This window comes from Caenorhabditis briggsae, assembly GCF_000004555.2.
Source record: "Caenorhabditis briggsae complete genome, chrIII, whole genome shotgun sequence".
NCBI lineage: Eukaryota > Metazoa > Nematoda > Chromadorea > Rhabditida > Rhabditidae > Caenorhabditis > Caenorhabditis briggsae.
The window spans coordinates 10129202-10148777 of record NC_013490.2 but is presented as its reverse complement, the minus strand read 5'-3'; the positions used below and the strand labels follow the sequence as shown (position 1 = coordinate 10148777).

At 36.6% G+C, this 19576-nt stretch overlaps 5 protein-coding genes across 5 annotated transcripts; 2 read left to right on the top strand and 3 right to left on the bottom strand.

The window, feature by feature from the left end:
- Window positions 1–10060: 10060 nt before the first annotated feature.
- Window positions 10061–11879, top strand: CBG06911 (the record flags this gene model as incomplete). The annotated part of the gene is made up of 3 exons (XM_002642445.2): window positions 10061–10294; window positions 10409–10696; window positions 11637–11879. The coding sequence occupies 3 exons, from the start codon at window positions 10061–10063 to the stop codon at window positions 11877–11879; spliced, it is 765 nt and encodes a 254-aa protein (XP_002642491.2).
- Window positions 11880–12610: 731 nt separating this feature from the next.
- On the bottom strand, window positions 12611–13690 carry Cbr-snap-29 (the record flags this gene model as incomplete). The annotated part of the gene is made up of 3 exons (XM_002642446.1): window positions 12611–12733; window positions 12900–13555; window positions 13636–13690. 3 exons carry the CDS (start codon window positions 13688–13690, stop codon window positions 12611–12613), a joined length of 834 nt encoding a protein of 277 aa, XP_002642492.1.
- A 384-nt stretch (window positions 13691–14074) lies between these two features.
- On the bottom strand, window positions 14075–16121 carry CBG06913 (the record flags this gene model as incomplete). Its single annotated transcript, XM_002642447.1, has 4 exons — window positions 14075–14139; window positions 14278–14841; window positions 14888–15054; window positions 15343–16121. 4 exons carry the CDS (start codon window positions 16119–16121, stop codon window positions 14075–14077), a joined length of 1575 nt encoding a protein of 524 aa, XP_002642493.1.
- A 1564-nt stretch (window positions 16122–17685) lies between these two features.
- On the bottom strand, window positions 17686–18343 carry Cbr-mtss-1 (the record flags this gene model as incomplete). The annotated part of the gene is made up of 3 exons (XM_002642448.1): window positions 17686–18040; window positions 18145–18203; window positions 18251–18343. 3 exons carry the CDS (start codon window positions 18341–18343, stop codon window positions 17686–17688), a joined length of 507 nt encoding a protein of 168 aa, XP_002642494.1.
- Window positions 18344–19318: 975 nt separating this feature from the next.
- CBG26020 lies at window positions 19319–19528 on the top strand (the record flags this gene model as incomplete). Its single annotated transcript, XM_045244321.1, has 1 exon — window positions 19319–19528. The coding sequence occupies one exon, from the start codon at window positions 19319–19321 to the stop codon at window positions 19526–19528; it is 210 nt and encodes a 69-aa protein (XP_045098590.1).
- Window positions 19529–19576: the final 48 nt, after the last annotated feature.

Sequence of the window (19576 nt, the reverse complement as noted above, 5' to 3'; positions counted from 1 at the left end):
AACAGGAGAATCAAAAACATGAACAAAATAACCAAAATAAAATGAAATTTTGGAGGAATAAGGCAAGGAAAAATAATTTCCCATCGATTTTTTCAGTTCTATAGACCTTTACCAATTTTTTTTGAACTTTCTCATTATGGACTAGATGAATTTCTGTAAAGCTTCCATCAGTTTTTAATAGGGATTACCTGCAGAAAAGCGGGTTTATATTCTCGAAATTGTTTCGAAAAAAATTCGATCAAAGGGTTTTATCGCACATTTTTTCACTGTCCGTTTTGTTCTGAACACTTTTTGAAACAAAATTCGAATAAAAATTCGTGCAAAATTGCTTGAAAGCTGCAGTATTTTGGGATTTTCAACACTCATTTAAAAAATTTTATAGAAAATTTAATTTTTATTTTCTATTTTGTTGGAATTTGGTTTTTATCCTCTCCCAGAATAACTTTTTTATCCTAAAAATTTCAATAAGCTCCTTGATTTTGTACAATACAAATTTTCAAAAAAAAATTTTTCTATTCATATAAAATCTTCTGATCATCTATTGTATTTTTTCAATTCTAGAAAATCTTTAGTGGAAAATGACCAACTTTGGATAATTTTTAAAAATAAGGCTAACAACTTCAGAGTTTGCTAAACAAAAATAAAGCTTTATTTTTGTAGCTAACAACTTTTTTGTAAAAATTCACCCAAAGGAGATATACCGCCTAAGACCAAATAAGTGTCAAAAATTCAAGAGATAACTGAGATCAGAGTCAATCGGTCCTTTAGATGAATTTGTAAAAAAAGTGGTCAACAATAAAAAATTGAAGCTCCATTTTTGCTTAGTGTATTCTGGAATTTTCAGAAAAATCGAAAAATTCTGGATTACCTTTTCAGGACTTCAAGGTTTACTGTTTTCAAGTCACAAATGTTAAATACTGTACTTGTCGTTTTTTAAAGTTTCAGTTTTTCTGAACTTCATATAACTTAAACCTGGAAATTCTAAAATTTTGAAAGTTCATGAAATTTGGAAAAGTTCTAGGGTTTCAGGATTCTGAGACATTCTACGGGATTCTAAGAGTTTAGGAATTCAGTATTTTAAAGCTTTAGCTTTTGAAAAACCTTCGTTTTCTGACCCAGTTGTAGTTGGTAGTGTCCTCGGTACCGATAGATTCGTATCTCTTGTTTCCCATGTTTCCACACACCCACAAAAATACACAAAACGCTCCCCAAACATTGCCTTCTTTTCCGAGATTTTTCCCATACATAGACTGTAGTTCTTCCCACTTTCTGCCCAACCATTTTTCCCAATAATTTTTCCCAATATTTCCTCCTTCTTTTCATTTTTATTTTGCAACGGGCGAAACCCTTTTTCCCTTCCTCTTCCTCTTCTTTTTCCCACCGCGCCACGAGAAAAAAGAATAGAAAAAATTGTGTAAAATTGAGAGAGTATAAAAGAAAAAAGAGGGTTTTTTTTGCTGGCTGCTCTCCTCTCTTCTGCAAATGTTGCAATCCGAACGTCTGCGTCTCTTCTCTCTCTCTTTTCTCCGATCCCATTTCCCACACACGTGACGTGGCACTTCTTCTTCAAAGTCAGCTGGCTGCTGTGTCCGTTTTTGCAAAAAATGGAATAACCGCTCCATTTCTTTTCTCTCCTGAGCAAACATCTTTGGGTTTAATGCTCCACCGCTTGAGCAAATGATTTTTGAGCTGTTAAAGTACTCTTATCATCTCTTTTTCATCATCTTCTCCTTCTTTTTTGCACCGCCCGGTTAGTTCTTCTTCGAAATCTTTTGCTCAATGAGCACATCGTCGTTGTTTGTAAACATTTTGGAATTGAATTTTTTCGGAGAGAATGATGTTTGGAAATCTTCTATGGGTCGTGAGGTTCGAGCCAGGAATCAAAAACCTAACGTCAGAAAAGGATGGTTGATTCGGGAAAAAGTAAAACATCAGAGTCTTCTGAAAACTATTGATTCTCGATTCTTAATTGTTTGATAACCTCTTTTATTTGGACTTTTGAATTTTTCTTGGTCCTTTTCTTGGCCCATTTTCGGACCATTAAAAATGCTCGGAATATCAGAAATTTCAAAAAATCCAAAAATACATAAAATTTTGAAAAAACCGATATTTTCGAAAATTCAAAAACTTCCTCAAATTCAGATTTTTGTATTGCTTTTTTAGGATGTTTCCAAATGTCTGAATTTTTTGAATAATTCTGATTTTAATTTGAATTTCTGATTTGTTTAAAAAGTTCTGAATTTTCTGACTTCCTTCGAAAATCCGAATTTGATTGTTTTCGAATTTCGAATTATCAGATTTTTTGGGTTTTTTGTGTTTTGAATTTTTTGATTTGGATGTTTTGAATTTTGGAGTTTCTGATACTCCAATCTCAAAATTTCAGAATTTCTGTATTTTATAGTTTCTGAGAATCTAAGAATTTCAGAATCCGATTCCTAACTTGTAAGACCCCTTTCCAAAAACCTCAAAAAAAACATTTCCAGCATTCCAGAATTTTCAAAATTTCCCAGAAATTTTGGTTTCTTTTTCTTTGTATTTAACACCCCCATTTGAAAACAAAACAACCGCATTTTTTGAATTTTTTACGGTGTTTTTTTGGAACATTTTTGCTCCCTTTTTTTGCGCCAAACAACAGTATACCCTTTTGTACTGGAAACTGCAAAAAAAAAGCCAATTAAATTTTTTTTGAATTGTTGGATTAGAGGGATTTCGGTCTGAAAATCGGATTCAAATTCTCGAAATTTTTTTCGAAAAAGATTGATGTAAAAGGTTTTATGACACATTGTTTTATTATCCGTTTGGTTCTGAACATAAAAATTTTGAAAAAAATGTGAAAAAAAATTCCTGCGTTTCCAGTTGCAGATTTTTCAGAGTTTCAGTCCCCATTTTTCACATTTTTCTGGAATTTTTTTTCAAATTTGGTTTTTATCCTCTTCCAGAATAACTTTTTTCAATAGGCTTCTTGATTTTGTCTAATACAAATTTTGAAAAAAAATCTCTTTTCACAAAAAAATCTCCTGATCACCTATAGAATTATTTTCTGGAAATCATAAAAACTATAATTTTTTGTTTTTTCTTATCAGCACGTTTCTGAAAATGTCTGAAAAGTGTCAATTTCAAAAATGAGCTGTAACTTCTTTATGGTTTTCGGTCAATACCTCATTTCCCGCTAATCCAAATTGAAGAAAAATGTCAAAAAAGGATTGATGGATTATGATAAATTTTTACAAGATTAATCGGAAATTGTATGATCTAGAGCCAGAGCAAAAAAAATAGAGTTTGATCAATCAAATGTCTCCGTGAGAAAATTTTCTGAACCTTATGATCTGATTTTTGGTTTTCTTTCGTTTTCCGGAGTGTATAAAAGTCAAATTCCAACGAGGAAGTTTTGATTCAGCTTGGCTTTTTTCTTGATTTTTTGGTTTTTTGGAATAGCAGAATTTTAGAATTTTTCGATCTGAGAAGCTGGAATTTCTTGATCTTGGAGTCTGGAAGTCGAAAAATCTCGTAATTCAAAAATTTTAAGATTTGAGCACAGGCCAAAAATAATTGATGTGCCTTATTATAGTTGAAAAGTATCACATTTGGGGCCTTGAAAAAGGAGTCCAGAATGGTTTAATTTGTCTGAAAATTACAAAGTACACAAAGCAAAACTAGAGCTTCAATTTTGTAGTTTTTTTGTACAAATTCATCCAAATAAGATTTGCCGCTTGAAATCTACCTTATTTTTTAAATTTTCGATGCTTGGTTGGTTTCAAGCGGTTTATCTTACTTGGATGAATTTCTACAAAAAAAGTTGTCAACTACAAAATTGAAGCTCTATATTTGTTTAGTAGGCATTCAAAATTTTCAGTTTGATCTAACAGAATCTACTATATTGTGTAGGCATTCAAAATTAATTATTGTACATTTTTTATTTTCTCTGATAGATACCCACCTACATTTGAGCTCTATTATCTCGTTTCTTTTAAAAGATATCAAAAAATTGTCGGCTGACAAAATGTTTATCATAATAACAGCAATATTTTATCAGTCATCCAATTTTGATATAATTCACAAAAACTGAAATAAATAAGCTCAAACTTGACGGTTTCGGTGGGTACCTATCAGAGGAAATACAGATATATTTTTTGATTGGTACTGTATGAGATTTTTTTAACTTCTAATCTAATTTTGAGTATTTCAAAATCCCGTAAAATGGAAATTCTGCTCTCTTTGAAAACTCCAGTCGACGTTTTTTCTTCAAGAATCTTCCAAATTCTCCTCCCACTCTTCTCGTTAAAAAACAAATAGTCCATTTTGTTCATTTTGTGACTCTATAATATATTTTCAATACAGAAAACAGATTTAACGCTCGATTTCCCATTTGCCTCCCCTCACAATTTCCGGACTCTCCCCTTTTTTCAATATTCTGCTCCATATATTTTTTATTTTTAGAATCAGTTAGTAGTCCTCAAAGAAGGCTCTCTCTCTCGTGTCAAATATAGTCCCTCCTATTCAAAAAAAGTTTCCATTTCTCTTTTTTTTTCTCATCCTGTGGAAGAGTGGAAGAGCATCATGAATTCATTATGAGAAGAAGAAAATGGTCCCCATTCATTTTTATAGATAGAGACCCCATTTTATATATGCATTCTCAATTTCTTTTCCTTTTCTATCCACGTCATCAAAAATGAAGACGAGCTCTTTTTTCTTTTTTCTTCCTCTCCTACTCCTTCTCCGGTATTCACATGGTTCATTTCTGCAAAACGCCTCTTTTTTGGTGCTCTTTGTGGTCTGTGACCAGATATTTCTTCTTCTTCTTATTTCCAGAGAAACGGGAAAATAAGGAGAATCTAAAAAAAAAAAAGAATTCGTTTATTGCTTCTAAAAATAGAAGGCTTTTGGGGGTCAGACGCATTAGTCGGGATTGGACACGGCTTCTATTTTTTGCTCCACGTCATCAGGTTTTTCTTACTTGAGCCCTACTAGATGCCCCGAGCATTAGCCAAGAAGATGTTCGATTCAAGCTGGTTATTTAAAAATTTGACTAAAATGGTTTTTTTTGGATTTCAGGGAAGGCCAAAAATTTTCAATTGTCATGTTTTTCAAGTTCTTTGAATCAAAAACTTTTTTTCAAATCCAAAATTTTCCAAATCCAAATTTTGAATCTGAAATTCTAAGAATATTTTAAATTCTGAAAGAATCTGAATTTCTAATCCCAAAAAGTTGTAGCTCGAATCTCAAAAATTGTAAATTTAGTTTGATCAATCCTATGTGAGTTTCCGTGGGAAAATGCTCGGGATCTTGTGATCCTAAATGTACTTTTTTTCGTTCGGAACATTTTTTTCGAAATCCTAAAGCCTCCCACCAAACTACATGCAAAAAGATCCCTGCGGATTTCGCAAAATGACCAAAAAACATAGGGCGAGAAGAGCGCAGAAAAATTCCGGAATTTTTTTGTGTAAATTGTTTGTGTTTCGGTCAGTTTTCTCAAGAGGAAGAGTGGGAGTGGCCGAACTTTTTTTGATTTTCTAGGCCATTTTGAGTAGCTGGACAGGTTGTAAAAGACTCGAATTTTACATAAGTCAATATTTTTTATTTTTAAAAAGAATCGGCATATAGAGCTTCAAAATTAATATAAACATGGCTAGATTCTAGAAGTTTGAAATTTTTTGACTTTTCGAGAAGATTTCCAAAATAAGTTTTTTTGAACATATCTCCTCACTACGCTCAAAATAAGCCTAAACACGGTTTTCAGGCAAATTTGATGATTCGGTTAGAAACGCAGAGTGTCTCGTTTCTCTGACGCTCTGACCTCTTTTCAAAAACGGAGATAACTTGGTCAGTTTTCGTCCAATTTTGAAAAAATTAAAATGTTGGAATTAGGCATGAAAAGAGCTTCAAAATGAGCATAAACATGGCTAGATTCTGAAAATTTAGAATTTTCGGAATTTTTGATTTGTCAACTTTGAGTTCAATTAGCTCGGAGTTGACCGTCAGGTTGCCGTACCGTATTTCCTCTAATACAGGCCCACCCGAACCGTCAAATTTGAGCCAACTTATCTCGATTCCTATAAACGATATCAAAAAATTGCCTAATTATAGAATATTGCTTTTGTTATGAGAAATATTGTATTAGTTGATATATTTTTGATATCTTTAAGAGAAATCGAGATAATTAAGCTCAAAGTTTGAGCTCACTTCTATTAGAGAGTTTACTGTAGTTTTTGTGTTCCTTGAGAATACTAGTCAGCTGATCATTTGATACTTTTTTCAGGGTGTAGAAGACTCCACCCCTTCGCCTTAAAACTAGTCCTTTCCACTGATCTTTACACTTCATTTAGTATCAGCACATGTGAACGTTTTACCACTTCATCGAAACCGTAACACCTTCTTCATCTTCTTCTCCTTTATCGTCACCAATGTGACGTCATCACTCATATTACCTTGTTATTGTTTCAATTTGTCCTCCTCCCTAGACACTATTTGTTCCCTTTTTTCTTCACTTTTTTATCAACTAAACCTGACTTTTTCCCCGACGAATCAAGCGGAGAACACAACAGATCTCTGGACTGTTCTGCCACTTTTTTCGGTATAAAAGCCCCGAAAAAAATCTCAGAATTCTGGGAAATTTTCTTGTTTTTTTTTCAGCAAGCTTTTCTTCTTTTCAGTTTCTTCGGAACCATCGTGTTATGCTCATTTGCAGTTGCAAAAACACCTTTTCTTCTCTGGGTCTCTATTTCTCTAGTTTTTTCATTTCTCAGAGAACAAAATGGAATTCTTTTGCGTCCTTTTTTTTGAAACCCCCGACTGATTTTTGCCTTAAAGGACAAAAGAACTTTGCTAAAAAATTTTTAATAGAAGTGGAGGTGAAAAATGAAGCCAGAGAGCGCTAAAACCTTGACACCCCGGCTCCTCACACTGTCAACTTTGGGCCAAAATATCCCAGTTCCTGTAAAAGATATCAAAAATCTGTCAACTGATAAAATATTTTTGATATCATAATAAACATTTTGTCTTTTGACCACTTTTTGATATCTTATATAGCAACCGAGATTATTGAGCTCAATGTTGACGCTTTGGGTAACACTCTGACAGTGAAAATACAGTAAATAGCATCAGCTAATAAGTTTAAATTTAAATCTCAAACTCAAGTTAAAAAGCTGTTACGAATTTGTTTTTTTTCTATAATCTTTCCTATTGCTTAAAGTGCTCCCGGAAAAACAGAAAAAACATGTTTTCTATCCTTTCGAGTGCATTTTTCTCTTTTTGGGTGTTGTTTGTCACAATCCGCTTGTATTTTTTTTTTGGAACGAAAAGCAAAAAGGACATCATCTGAAATATATAGAAGACGTCAGACAAAGCATGGTCAACAATATGTATCATCTTGACGTTGAACGTAGTGCTCCGAAGTTTTTAAAGTCGTAACACTCTAATAGAGTTGCACCCTGACAGTCAACTTTGAACCTATTTTCCTTGGCTCTTGTAAGAGATATCAAAAAGTAGTCAACTGATAAAATTTTTAAACTGATAAAATGTTTATCATAATATCACCAAAATTTTATCAATAGATTTTTTATATCTTTCACAAAAAATGAAATATATGGGCTCAAAGTTGATGGTCTGCAATTAAAGATTCTACAAGTTTTAGCTCAATTATCTCGGTTCCTAGGAGAGGTATCAAAAATGGTTAACTAATAAAATGTTTATCATAATATTTCCAACATTTTATTAGTTGACCACTTTTTGATACTTTCCACACAAATTGAAAAAAAATTAGGTCAAAGAAAAGTACGTTCCACTGACAATTTGAGGTGGCGCATACAGTCTACTTTGAGGCTCAAAGTTTGAACCCATATATCTCGTGTGAAAGATATCAAGAAGTAGTCAACTGATAAAATGTTTATCATAATATCATCAGCATTTTATCAGTTGACCACTTTTTGCTATCTCTCATAGGAGCCTCAACTTCCTTATTTTTTCCCTCCAAAAAACTCCCACTCCAACCCATGATTATATATCACAAGATATGCCATTTGAAGAGGAAAAAAAATACATTTTGACTAAACTGATAAATATTTCTCTCCATTTCTAATCCCTTTTTTCCCACCTTCCAAATTTTTTTTTCTTGGAAAATGATTGTCATGCTTTTTCTTATTTTTTCCTCCCAAACAACTGATTCATAAATCGAAAAAAAAATCTGTCTGCATAATTGGAGCGGAAAAACAAATAATATTTATCAGGTATATCCAAGTCCCGCCCACTTTTCCTTTTCTGACTTCCTTTAATCTGTATTTTCACATCATTTTTTTGCTGACTTTAGAATTCAGATGGGTTTTTTGTATCTTTTGGATTTTAAGATATTTCGAATGATGTGATTTGATTCTCGTGATAATGGATATCGGACGATTCTGAGGAAATTCTGAAATCACGAGATTTTAAGTTTCTTTAAAAAGTTTTCTTGAGCAGCTTTTCGGAAGTTTGAGAATCTGAAAATTGAGATTTGAAAACCTATAATTTTCAAAATGGAGGATAAATTTGTAGGGTTTGAAAGTTTATTTAGGAATTCAAAGTTCCCGGAATTTTCAAAAAACCTGGAGCATTTGAGAGCTCTCAAGTTTTCCAGCTTTATATTTCTCTAGTATGAATCCCCAAAATCTGAAAAATCGTTAACTTCCAGAAGTTTTCTAACTAAAAATACCGTATTTCCTCTAATAGAAGGGCCCAAACACTGTCACGTTGGGACCCAATTATCTCAACCTCTGTGAAGGATATCAAAAAATTTGTCAACTGATAAAATGTTAATGATATTATGATGAGCAATTTATCAGTGGACAACTTTTTGATATCTTCGACAGAAACTGAGATAAATTGGCTTAAATTAGGTGTAAGGGTAGTTTGATCACAACGATTCGGAAAACCTGAGTTTCTAGAAAGTCAAAAACTCTGTATACCAAAGAATCACTAAATTCTATTACCATGAATTCCAACAACAATTTTGCTGAAAACAAATTTTCAAATTTTAAGAATCTTTCTAGTGTCACTTTGCTTAAGAATCTTTCTAGTGTCACTTTTCTCTCTCTCTCTCTCTCTCTCTCTCTCTCTCTCTCTCTCTCTCTCTCTCTCTCCCTACCTAAACACTCTGATTTGTTTTTGCTCCTCCAATGTCACGTCTTCTTCTCTTCTCCTCCTACTCGTTCTTCTCGTATTATCCAAAAAAGAATTTCTTCTCATATTCCACCTACACAGCTTCATCATCTTTATCACATGGCGCACCGGATATGTTCAGTTTCTCTCTCTCTCTCTCTCTCTCTCTCTCTCTCTCTCACCTCCAATTTCACCTCCATTAGTCACTAAATTCTTCTCGTTGTGCCGCCGCGCCACGGCTACAAAGAAAAAGGGTGATGAAGAAGACGTGGTGATTGGAACAAAAACAATGAGAAAGAGAGAGAGAGAGAGAGAGAGAGAGAGAGAGAGAGGGAGAGAGAGAGAGAGGGAGAGAGAGAGAGAGAGAGAGAGAGAGAGAGAGAGAACCAGTTTAACGGTGAATGCATGCAGCAAGTGTATCTTTTTTGCAAGAAATTAGTTTCCTTACGTTCTTCTCATTCTCTACCCACTCTCTCTGAGGTCTTTGGAATTGAAAATTGGTTTTTTTTTTTTGAAAAATTGGTTTTTTTTTTGAGTTTGATGAACTGTTTAAACCAGTCATTTGGCAATTTTTGGTTACTGTGAACACTCTAATGGAATATCCCCCAAGCCGCCAACTTTGAGCTCATTTATCTCGGTTCCTGTAAAAGATATCAAAAAAGGGTCAACTGATAAAACGTTCATCATAATTTGAACAATATTTTATCAAATTTCTATTGTCTGATATCTCTCACAGGAACCGAGGTAAATAGACTCAAAGTTGGAAGTTAATGAGGTAATTCTATCAAAGTGTATATGGAGTTCTTTTTTATGCTTAAAAGTTCTCAATTTTTCTAGCTTCTGCGTTTCAGCGATTCTGAAACTTTCTTTTCTTTCTTATTCCGCCTTTCCCATATCTCAAACTTCCTCCTCTCATATCCATATATAATTCCAGATGTCCTACACATCCTCAATCCAAGTGAAATGCCCATTGTGTACCACAGAAATCCCCATCCAAAGTCCAGAAGAACTCTGTGGTCACATGGCTCAGTGCCATAATATCCATACAACAATGCAATCTAAATGTTTCGAAAGTTTCGCCCATTTCCAAATTTGGTTGTCGCATATCGAAGATTCTAGATGTGATGGTGGATATTTGGGATCCAGTCAGGGACCGTCGTATGAAGATGTGAGTTAGAAACATAAAGATCTATTGATAATTCAAATCTTATTACAAAGATTTTGAAGAGTGTGTGCTCTGTTGACAATGCAAAAATTCACTACTTACAAAGACTATTTTCAGGAGTACTATCTGCTCTGTCGTCGTCGTCCAACAGCTACTTCAAAACGCTGTCGAATGTCTGATGATGTGCGAGAAACCAATTCCATCGTTGCTTGTACTGCATTTGTTCATGTTTTCGAGACAATGGACGGACGAGTTACAGTAAGATATTGTCTGGATCATTGTGGACATTCAACAGATTCGGATAAACTTCGACAGACTCAACAGGCATTCGGAACACGGTCTACACTGAAACGAAGCTCTCCATGTGCCACTTATGAATTGTGTGATGAGATTTGTGATTGTGACGTAAGGATTAAAGTTTAGATCGATTTATATGGGTTGTTTTGTTTGAAAACACTAAACTGGATGTCCCAAACTTCATCCTTCTGAAGTAATTAAAGCACCATGAACCGTAAACTTTGGGCTCAATTATCTCGGTTCCTTTGAGAGATATTAAAAATTTGTCAACTAATAGAATGTTGACGATATTATGATAAATAATTTATCAGTTGTTCACTTTTTGATATCTCTCACAAAAATCGAGATAAATTGAGCTCAAAATGAGCGTATAGCTTCTATTAAAATTCATTAGAGCAATGTGAATCTGTTTTTCTAAAAACACAAAAACTGGGTCTCCTAAAATTCATTTTTCTGAAGCTAATTGAAATAGATCCAACAGTTTATTTGCTAGTCTTCCTTTTTATGATTTGTGAAATCTTTCTTATTTTCCCCTTGTTTCAAAGCACATCTCTATGGTGACAGAAGAAATACAAACTTAAAAGTCCACGGTAATTTTTACGGAAGTACGGTTACCGTATTTCTTCTAATACAAGCCCACCCACACTGTCAACTTTGAGCTCAATTATCTCAGTTCCTACAAACGATATCAAAATATTGTCAACTGATCAATATTGGTGATATTATGATAAGCATTTTGTCAGTTGATTGATTTCTTGTATCTCTTACAAGAATCAAGATAATTGAGTTCGAAGTTGAAATTTTAGTGGGCTTCTATAAGAGGAAATAGGGTATTAGCATTGAAGCGCATTCATTAGAATTGAAGCGCAGGTATTAGCATTGAAGCGCAACACGGTGACAGTGGAGAGAAAAGAATTACTGTAGAAACTGTAGAAATCGTACTGTAAAAAATGAACTGCAGAAAAATCGAAGTTTTCTAAAAATTAAAACTCCGATATCCGATAATCCGATAATCACAAAATCTGATCAGAATTGTTTCACTCTTCAGGAATCCTCGTCATCGATGGCTTCTTCCCCTAGTTCCTCCGTTGATTTCGACGACGAAGACGCTTCAAACAACAACTACAAAATGACCGATTCGATGGACGCCTACACAGTTTCCAGTATGAGTGTTATCATTAATCAACGCCTTGATTCCACAGCCGATCGTCTCAAAAGCATCACAAAAGTCCTTCAAGAGCTCGCCGTCGATATTCGGAATTCGGATTTACACAGACAAATGGTTATTTAAAAATTGATTTGGAGATTTTGAAAAAAATAGAAAACATTTCAAAAATCTCAAATCATTTTTTTCTCCGCTTTTCGAAATCTCGGTTATCGTTTCCTTTTGCTATTTCGTCCTATTTTCTGCTTCCCCCAGATTGTCTAATAAAATTCCCGGTCTGCTTAGCCAAAAAACTTGAATTTCTAGTCTGTCACACAAAATGCACATCCGTTCCCTTTCACAGCTATTTTTCTTATACATACCGTAAAACCTGTAATAGAAGTGCCCCCTGACTTTCAACTTTGAGCCCATTTATTTAAATTTGTCAACTAATAAATTGTTGCTGCTATCATGATAAACAATTTATCAGTTGACACATTTTTGATATCTTTATCAGGAACCGAGATAATTGAGCTAAAAGTTGAAAGTCAGGGGGCACTTCTATTACAGGTTTTACGGTATTCAAATCCCTTTATTTATTTTGCACCCCCCTCTTTTTCCTAAGAAATAATAAAAGTCAACGTTCATGTATACACAATATTCACACAGAAATCCACATACATTAAATACAGATTTAAATTCGTAGAAGAAAGCGGGACGAAGAGGGATGTTTCAAGGGGATCAATCACATTTTTTGACGAGAAAAAGCGGGTGACTATAATTTTTTGTGGCGGGTAGTGGAGTGTTTTGGAAGTAAAAGGGGGTAAGTTCGAGAAGAGTTGCACTTTATGGGATTCTGATAAGATAAGGGGAGAGAATTATTTCCAGAGAGAGGTGGCCTTCATCATGAGAGACATCTTGGTCGAGGTGTCCATGCTTGGAGTCAACGATTCGGCAGTGGTTTGGCTTGTAGAGGCATCCGATCCAAGGATTCTTTGCATCTGAAAGAGGAACATATTTAGAAGTGATGATTATATCTAATGGTGATCTCCAATGTTGAGACAATTCGTAGTTATAGTCTTAAATGTGGGAATCGTCCCTTGAAAATATTTAGGTAAACATTTATGATTCTCCGGCCGCCCCATTTTCCTTTATAAAATCTCTCACCTGTTTATCTTGATCCCTAACAATGACATCGTTACGATCAGCCTTGTAATGAATACGATCGAGCATCTCGTTTTGAGCATCGACCTCCTTTCCAAGATCCTGTCCCAAACGTTGCAAGTTACGAAGATTCGCAGACATCATATCCAAGTTCTCATCGATTTGATTATCCATAGCCTCCCAGCGAGTTCCTTTGATAGCGTTGCGGCTCGACTCATTGAGAGTTCTTTGTCCAGATGGTCCGGAGAATGAGGCAGAGCTTCCTCCCGTCGATAGACTAGCCGCAGTTTCAGACAATCGAGAAGCCGATTTGGATTGTGGGACAGCTGACACATCAGCCTGTTCCTGTGGCTTCTTTGACAATTTATTCTTGAAGAATCCTCCGAAGAACGACTTGAGACTGTTCAAATTGCGTTGAGTCATCTGGGTGGTACGATGAATCTCGTCGAGATTCTTCTCGGTGTTCTCGAGTTTCTCACGCTGCTCCAAAAGTTGTTGGGCAGTAGCCGTTCCGATTTTTTCCGAGTTTTCAAGATGACGACGAGATCGTTCGGTGCTGTCGAGTGACTCTTGGAGAGTTCTCTCGATTTCACGCTCGTAGTAGTCAGCCTCATCCTCGACCGAGTGCTGTCCCATTGTTGTGTAGCTCTTGACCGGCACTGGAACATTAGGCATTTTAAATACGGATTTTTTCAATTTTTTAAAGGAATTGTCCTATAATAATTTAAGAAAAACTCACTGGTCGACGAGGCGGCACTTGGTCTGTAGTCATCGTCGAATGGATTGCGAGACATATTCTTTCTCTAGTTTCTGCAAGAAAAATGGGAAATTAGGACAGAACAAGAATTGGCAAGAGAAAGTAAAGGTATTTCAGCGGACCAAAACAAGCACCGCTCGGAACAAAAATAGTGAAAGAAAAAAACGTGTCAATGGGATGGATATATGCATTATTTATATAGAGTGACTGGGAGAAAAAGGAAGAAGACTGGGAGAAAAAAGAAGAAAACGGGGAAAATAATAATAATATACATGAGAGAGGGAGTTTAGAGCACACGACACACCAGTACGATACATAAAACTTATATAAATGGGGATGAAGAAAACATACGTGGGAAAGTGGGAAAGTTATCGAGGAACCTAGAACATGAAATTTCAGATAAAACTCATGGGATCTGGTTTTATTCGAGCTGCGAATATCTGGTTGGTGTGAGTATTTTCGATTGCATCTTCTTGATGAGTGGAACTGAAAAATAGAGATTTTGATTGGAAAATAACATGCTTGAAGGGATCACTTCGGGCCCAGAGACAACTGGAATCATTGTGTTCATTGAAAAATATGATGTCATCTACAGTATCCCTTTTAAAACCATAAAATACTTACCTGTATTGGCAACAGTCGCATCCCATCCTGGCTTTGCCCACGTGGCGTGACGAGTGTCGTTACGATCCGACATAGATGGATAGGCCCAAATGTGGTAGACGACGTAAAGCTGTCCGACTTGCGCGAAGAATCCTCCGACGTCCTGATTGGCTTCACGACGATACTGGATTCCCTTGGCCCATGCAGAAGCCCAGTCGATCATAGTTCCTGGCTGAAGAACATACGAACGAAGGTCATACACGTGGTTTGGTGGACGTTGTTCGGGTTCCCTCCAGTAGCTGAACGACTTCACTATCAGATTCTTACGGCGACCACAGAGTCTGGCGACGTCGTTATCGGCCGCACGAATTCCAGAGTCTTTTCCGTGAAGAGCAATTGAGGAATCGACATCTTCGTATCCTTTGTTGTGTCTCCACAGATGAATGGCCTGATCACGAGTTCTTCCGTATGAACAAGTCCATGATCCAACGAGTTCGATGGATGGATTCTTTGCATTCATCTCGTTCTTGTACTTTCCGAATGCATCCAAATACGCATCTTGCTCTCCTGGACGGTAGTTATGAGCTGGAAATAGGGATATGATAATATGATAAAAATGAAAAGAGCTTACTCATGAACTCATACATCAACTCGGAATTCGAGAGCAACGACGAGTGAGACTGCTTCTGCCAACTGGAAGGATCCGTATTCTGTCCCTTGAGCAACTTGCTGATCCATCCCTGTTTCTGGGGCTCCTCGGTCTCATTGTTCTGCTGACGAGAGGTGATGGAGAGTTGTCTGAAAATTGCAGTTTATTAGAGAGAGTCGGGTTTCTCGATGCGAGACAAAATTGAGCAAAACAACAAAAAAGAAGATTCCTATGAGAAAAGAGTTAAAGCAGAAAACAAAAAGAGATCCGATTTAGTCTCCAGTAGCAAAGCAGTGTGTGAAGGTTGGAATACGATCCAATTGACCCTTTTCTTTTGCGTTGTGAATATCGAGGATTGTATGGACTCCGGTAGGCATCCAAATGCTTGCGAATCTAAAATAATTATTGAAAATACAAACTTTTCTGTTTAAATTTACCCATTGGCGTTTCCAAACATGATATCTGTATCCAGACGATCTCCAAACATCACCGTTCTCTTTGGATCCACCTGGGCTCGTCGCAATAAAAAGTCTGCCATTGGTTTGTGTGGTTTTCCGAATACTGTCGGTTGCCTGTCAGTCACCGCCGTGATTGATGCTGACGTGGCGCCGGACCCAGGAATAACAACTCCTGGGACTGGTCCCGGGAAGGTGTAGTCTTGGTTTGTGACCAGATACTCCACATTTGGATCTTGCAAAAAGTTGGCTGCCTTCATAATTTTTGGATAACTAAAATGAGCATCATAGCTGCAGACAACTGCTCTGGGAGAGATGGACATATCCACGTGGTGGATGAAGTCTCCGTCGGTGTGATCACGAATACTATCCGGACCGGTTCCAAAACACTTCACACCTCCGTCGTTTTCCAGTGTTGCCTTGAGATTTTCGGTTCCAATCAGATAAATGTTCTCTCCAGCGAATTTCTCCGGCTTGCTCTTGAGATAGTCGGCGAGGACGATAGCGGGGCTGATTACATTGTCACTTCCCAGATGACCAAATCCCAGCTTCTCAATCTTCTTCATATACTGATCCAGAGTTTTCGTGGAGTTGTTAGTGAGCACAAAAACTTTTTTGGAAGGATCGGAGAGTAGAAGATTGATCCATTCGATGGCTCCAGGGACAGGAATGTCACCTGTCCAGAGGACGCCATCGGCATCGAATAGGAATGTGTCGTAGTTAGCAAGTAATTCCTCTTTGGAGATTCTATCTACAGTCATCTGAAGACACGAAATTGTGGACAGTAAATCAGGAAAAAAAATTAGGAAGTAAGGTAAATTTGTAAAAGATTCTATCGCGAAACCGGGATGGCGGCAAGGATGAAAAGTTCCTTGCAAGAAAAAATAAGAGAAAATTTATGGAGAAAAAACCATTTAGACAAATCAATCGAGAGAACGCAATTTTTTTATTGATAGAGAATGAATGAAAAGCGGTGGAGATGGAATGATTGATAACGGGTTCTTGTCATAATGCCAGACAAGAAAAGAAAAAAAACAAAATTTTATATGAAATCTCGCTTTGGGTGTTGCGAAATTTCCTGTTGAGTTAGTGAATTGTTCGAGTAGGAAAATTCTTTAAAAATTTAGAGTCGAATTCTCAAAGACAGATGGGCGGCCCTTGTTCCTTGTACTTTCAGGTCAGGTTCAGCAGATCTTTGAGTTCAACCACGCCATATTATAACCGCGACAAGAACAAGGCCTAAAAGAATGGAAAGAAGAACAAAGAAGGATGCGACGAATTCAGGGGGCGAGAGAGTGAGAGAAAGAAAAACTTCTCTTTTCCACTCTAAACCCTCTCATTTTCACATGATCTCTTCATTGACACGAAAACTGGAAGGTGTAAAACTAGCACTGAAACCAATAGCGATATGGTTTCACTGGCTTTTAAAACAGAAAAAAGAGATACGTGGTTGTTGGGGGAATTTAATCGATGATGATGAACACATGCCGGAAGAATAGTGCAAACAGGCAAAAGCCAGATGTTTGCACAGGACTTCTGCTTTGCCCCGGTACGAACTATCGGTTTATGTGACGTCAGGAAGGGAAATACGGGTTCATATTCCAGTTTTTATAAACAAAAACATTGAATTTATATATTTATACGGAAGGAAGGGGAAACAAATCAATAAAATTTGGTCGGAGAGCAGTGGTGTTTGAAACGGGTGAAGCATAAAATTTGAGTCACAAGGGAACAAAACAACAAGTTCGATAAATACGACAATTTCATTGAAAAGAACTTATTTTTAACATACAATTAGAAAGCCAAATAAAAAGTTTTTTGAACATACCTGACAGCGTTTGAGAATGCAAATTGTCGGTTGGCACACACGACCAGGTGTCGGTTCATGGCTCCCCAATCTGAAAAAGATCGATAATTGTTTTCTTCGTTTCTCTAACAAACAAGCTCGAAAAGTGAGGAGAAAAAGAAACGAAGGAGCGGATATTGTGTTGTTTCGGAGGCGACAACAACTGATGCTGCAGAGAAGAGTAGAGAAAAAAAATGAGAGGGTTTGGAAACAACGAGAAAATAGAACGGTTTTTCGACAATTTGAACAAAAATCGATTTCATGTGTTTCGCTTTGATGACAGGCTTATCTTCAACTTCACCGAACTATCAGAGAACGATCAAAAAGATAAGTAGGCAAAGAGGCCGGACCAGACCGTTTGGAGTCGAGCAATCATAACTTAAAAGAAGTTTTTATCATCATGCGAATATTGATAATAATAACTCGTCAACAGAAACAACAACAAATGATCTATAAAGGATGAAGCTAATGAATTGAGTTTAGTGTTTTTCTGAATTTTCCCGAGTCGGTCGAGCCAATGGTTGAACGGTGTTTGCAATGATGTAGGTGTTGCGTTGCGAACGGTTTCCTTCGGCATCCTTCTGACCTCCGTTGTAATGAAGTCTTCCTTGAACCATGAGACGAGATCCCTTCTTGATGGTCTTTGACAGAGACTCGGCTTGCTTTCCGAACACTGTCACCACGTGGCGTTCAGATTGTTCGACAACATTACCGTCCTGTTGTTTGTATTGAGAGTTAGTGATCATGTTGAACAGAAGATATGGTTTTCCGTTCTTAGCCTCCTTGAACATTGGATCCAAGGCGACACCTCCGACGAGTTCTACCTTGTTCAGACTGAAAAATATGATTCAGTGGAGAATTACCACAATAATATAGGTGCAATAAAGAAGAAGATTCTTAAGAATTTTAATGAAAACTTTTTGAACAAAAAGTCTCACCTGTAAGCATGTCGTCGTTCCTGCTGATGAGCCGGTTTCTCGGCGAACAAATCGTCAACCTGAACATATAAAACTGAAGTTTATGCGAGTTCTATGAAGAGCTTACTTCTTGCTTGGAAGGTTGCTCGGCAGCAAGCTTGGAAGTCAGGGACATGCATCGGACTGTCGACTTGGAGAAAGTAGAAAGTGAACGGAGCATTTTCTGTAATACTTTTCAATTTGATGAGTACAAAACTTTGAGAACAAGTATCGCTTGCTATTTATACAATAAAAATAAATACCCCTAATTAAAAAAACTGAAAATTGCATGTGAAAATGGAGAAAATTGGTTGATTTTCTCAAGTGGGGGGAGCCAAGCGGCGAATTGCAATCCCGGCGCGCGATTTTCGCAAGTGCGCCGCAGGCTTCTGTCATTTCTCCCTGCTTTTCCCATCCGCTTTGTTTTTTTTTGTCGAGTGCAAAGTTCATTGGATTCTGTGTCCTGCTCGATGGATTTTACTAAAATTTATTGATTTTGTTCTTTTTTAACAGCAGAAATGAGTGAAAGCCTGTCATTTGTGATTAATTTCCAATAAAATGATTTTTAATTATTTATTTAATTAATTAATTAATCGGTCGCTTTTTCCCGACTTTTAGCTATGTTTTTTTTTTGCTTTTCTTTGCTTTTCTCTATATCTTAAATTCTTATCTCAATGACTCATGAGTGATTGACCCATTCTGCAGTCAGCTGTCGTCTCGTGTCTTCCTGATTCAATTACTTCTCGCTGTAATTTTATAGGGTTCCCTCGCTAATTGGGCGAGATATAATCTCCTCATCGACGATAATTAGCTAACTTAAAATGACGGTTTCACTATTTTTTGGTTACTGAACTAGTTTAAACCCATGATTTTGCCTCAAAAAGTGACCTCTCCCTTACAGGTAGGTCAAGTACAGAACAGACTGTGTCTAGCTTCTCCTCGTTCGACACACTGTCTCCATCCCTTTCTTACAACGTCGGCGTCGATCAGTGGCAACTCGTCGTCTTCGTTTCATCGTCTTCTCGTTTTTTTCCTTCACATCGCATACCGAAAGAAGGTTGTACGTCCCTCCTCGCTCACATGTCCTGTAGAGCGATTCGTTTTACGAGCATTGTCACAGGAAGAACAGAGAGGCAAACACAACGACGTCTTCTGAATGACAACGGGCGGTCAGTGTGTTCTTCACCCGATCCAGAAATTGCCTTTTGTCTCCTCCTCATCTCTTGTTAAAAACGCTTTTCTCTCTTTTTGTGCTCAAACATCAAATTGTGCACCAAATTGTTTGCCAATGCTCACACTTTCTGATCTCTTGTATACTTTTTCTTTTCTTGTTCTTCAATACTCAAAAAAAAGTGAAAAAAGTTAATTTACAGAAGCCTCCCTTTCTAAAGCAGCAGCAAGCTAGAGAACTGTA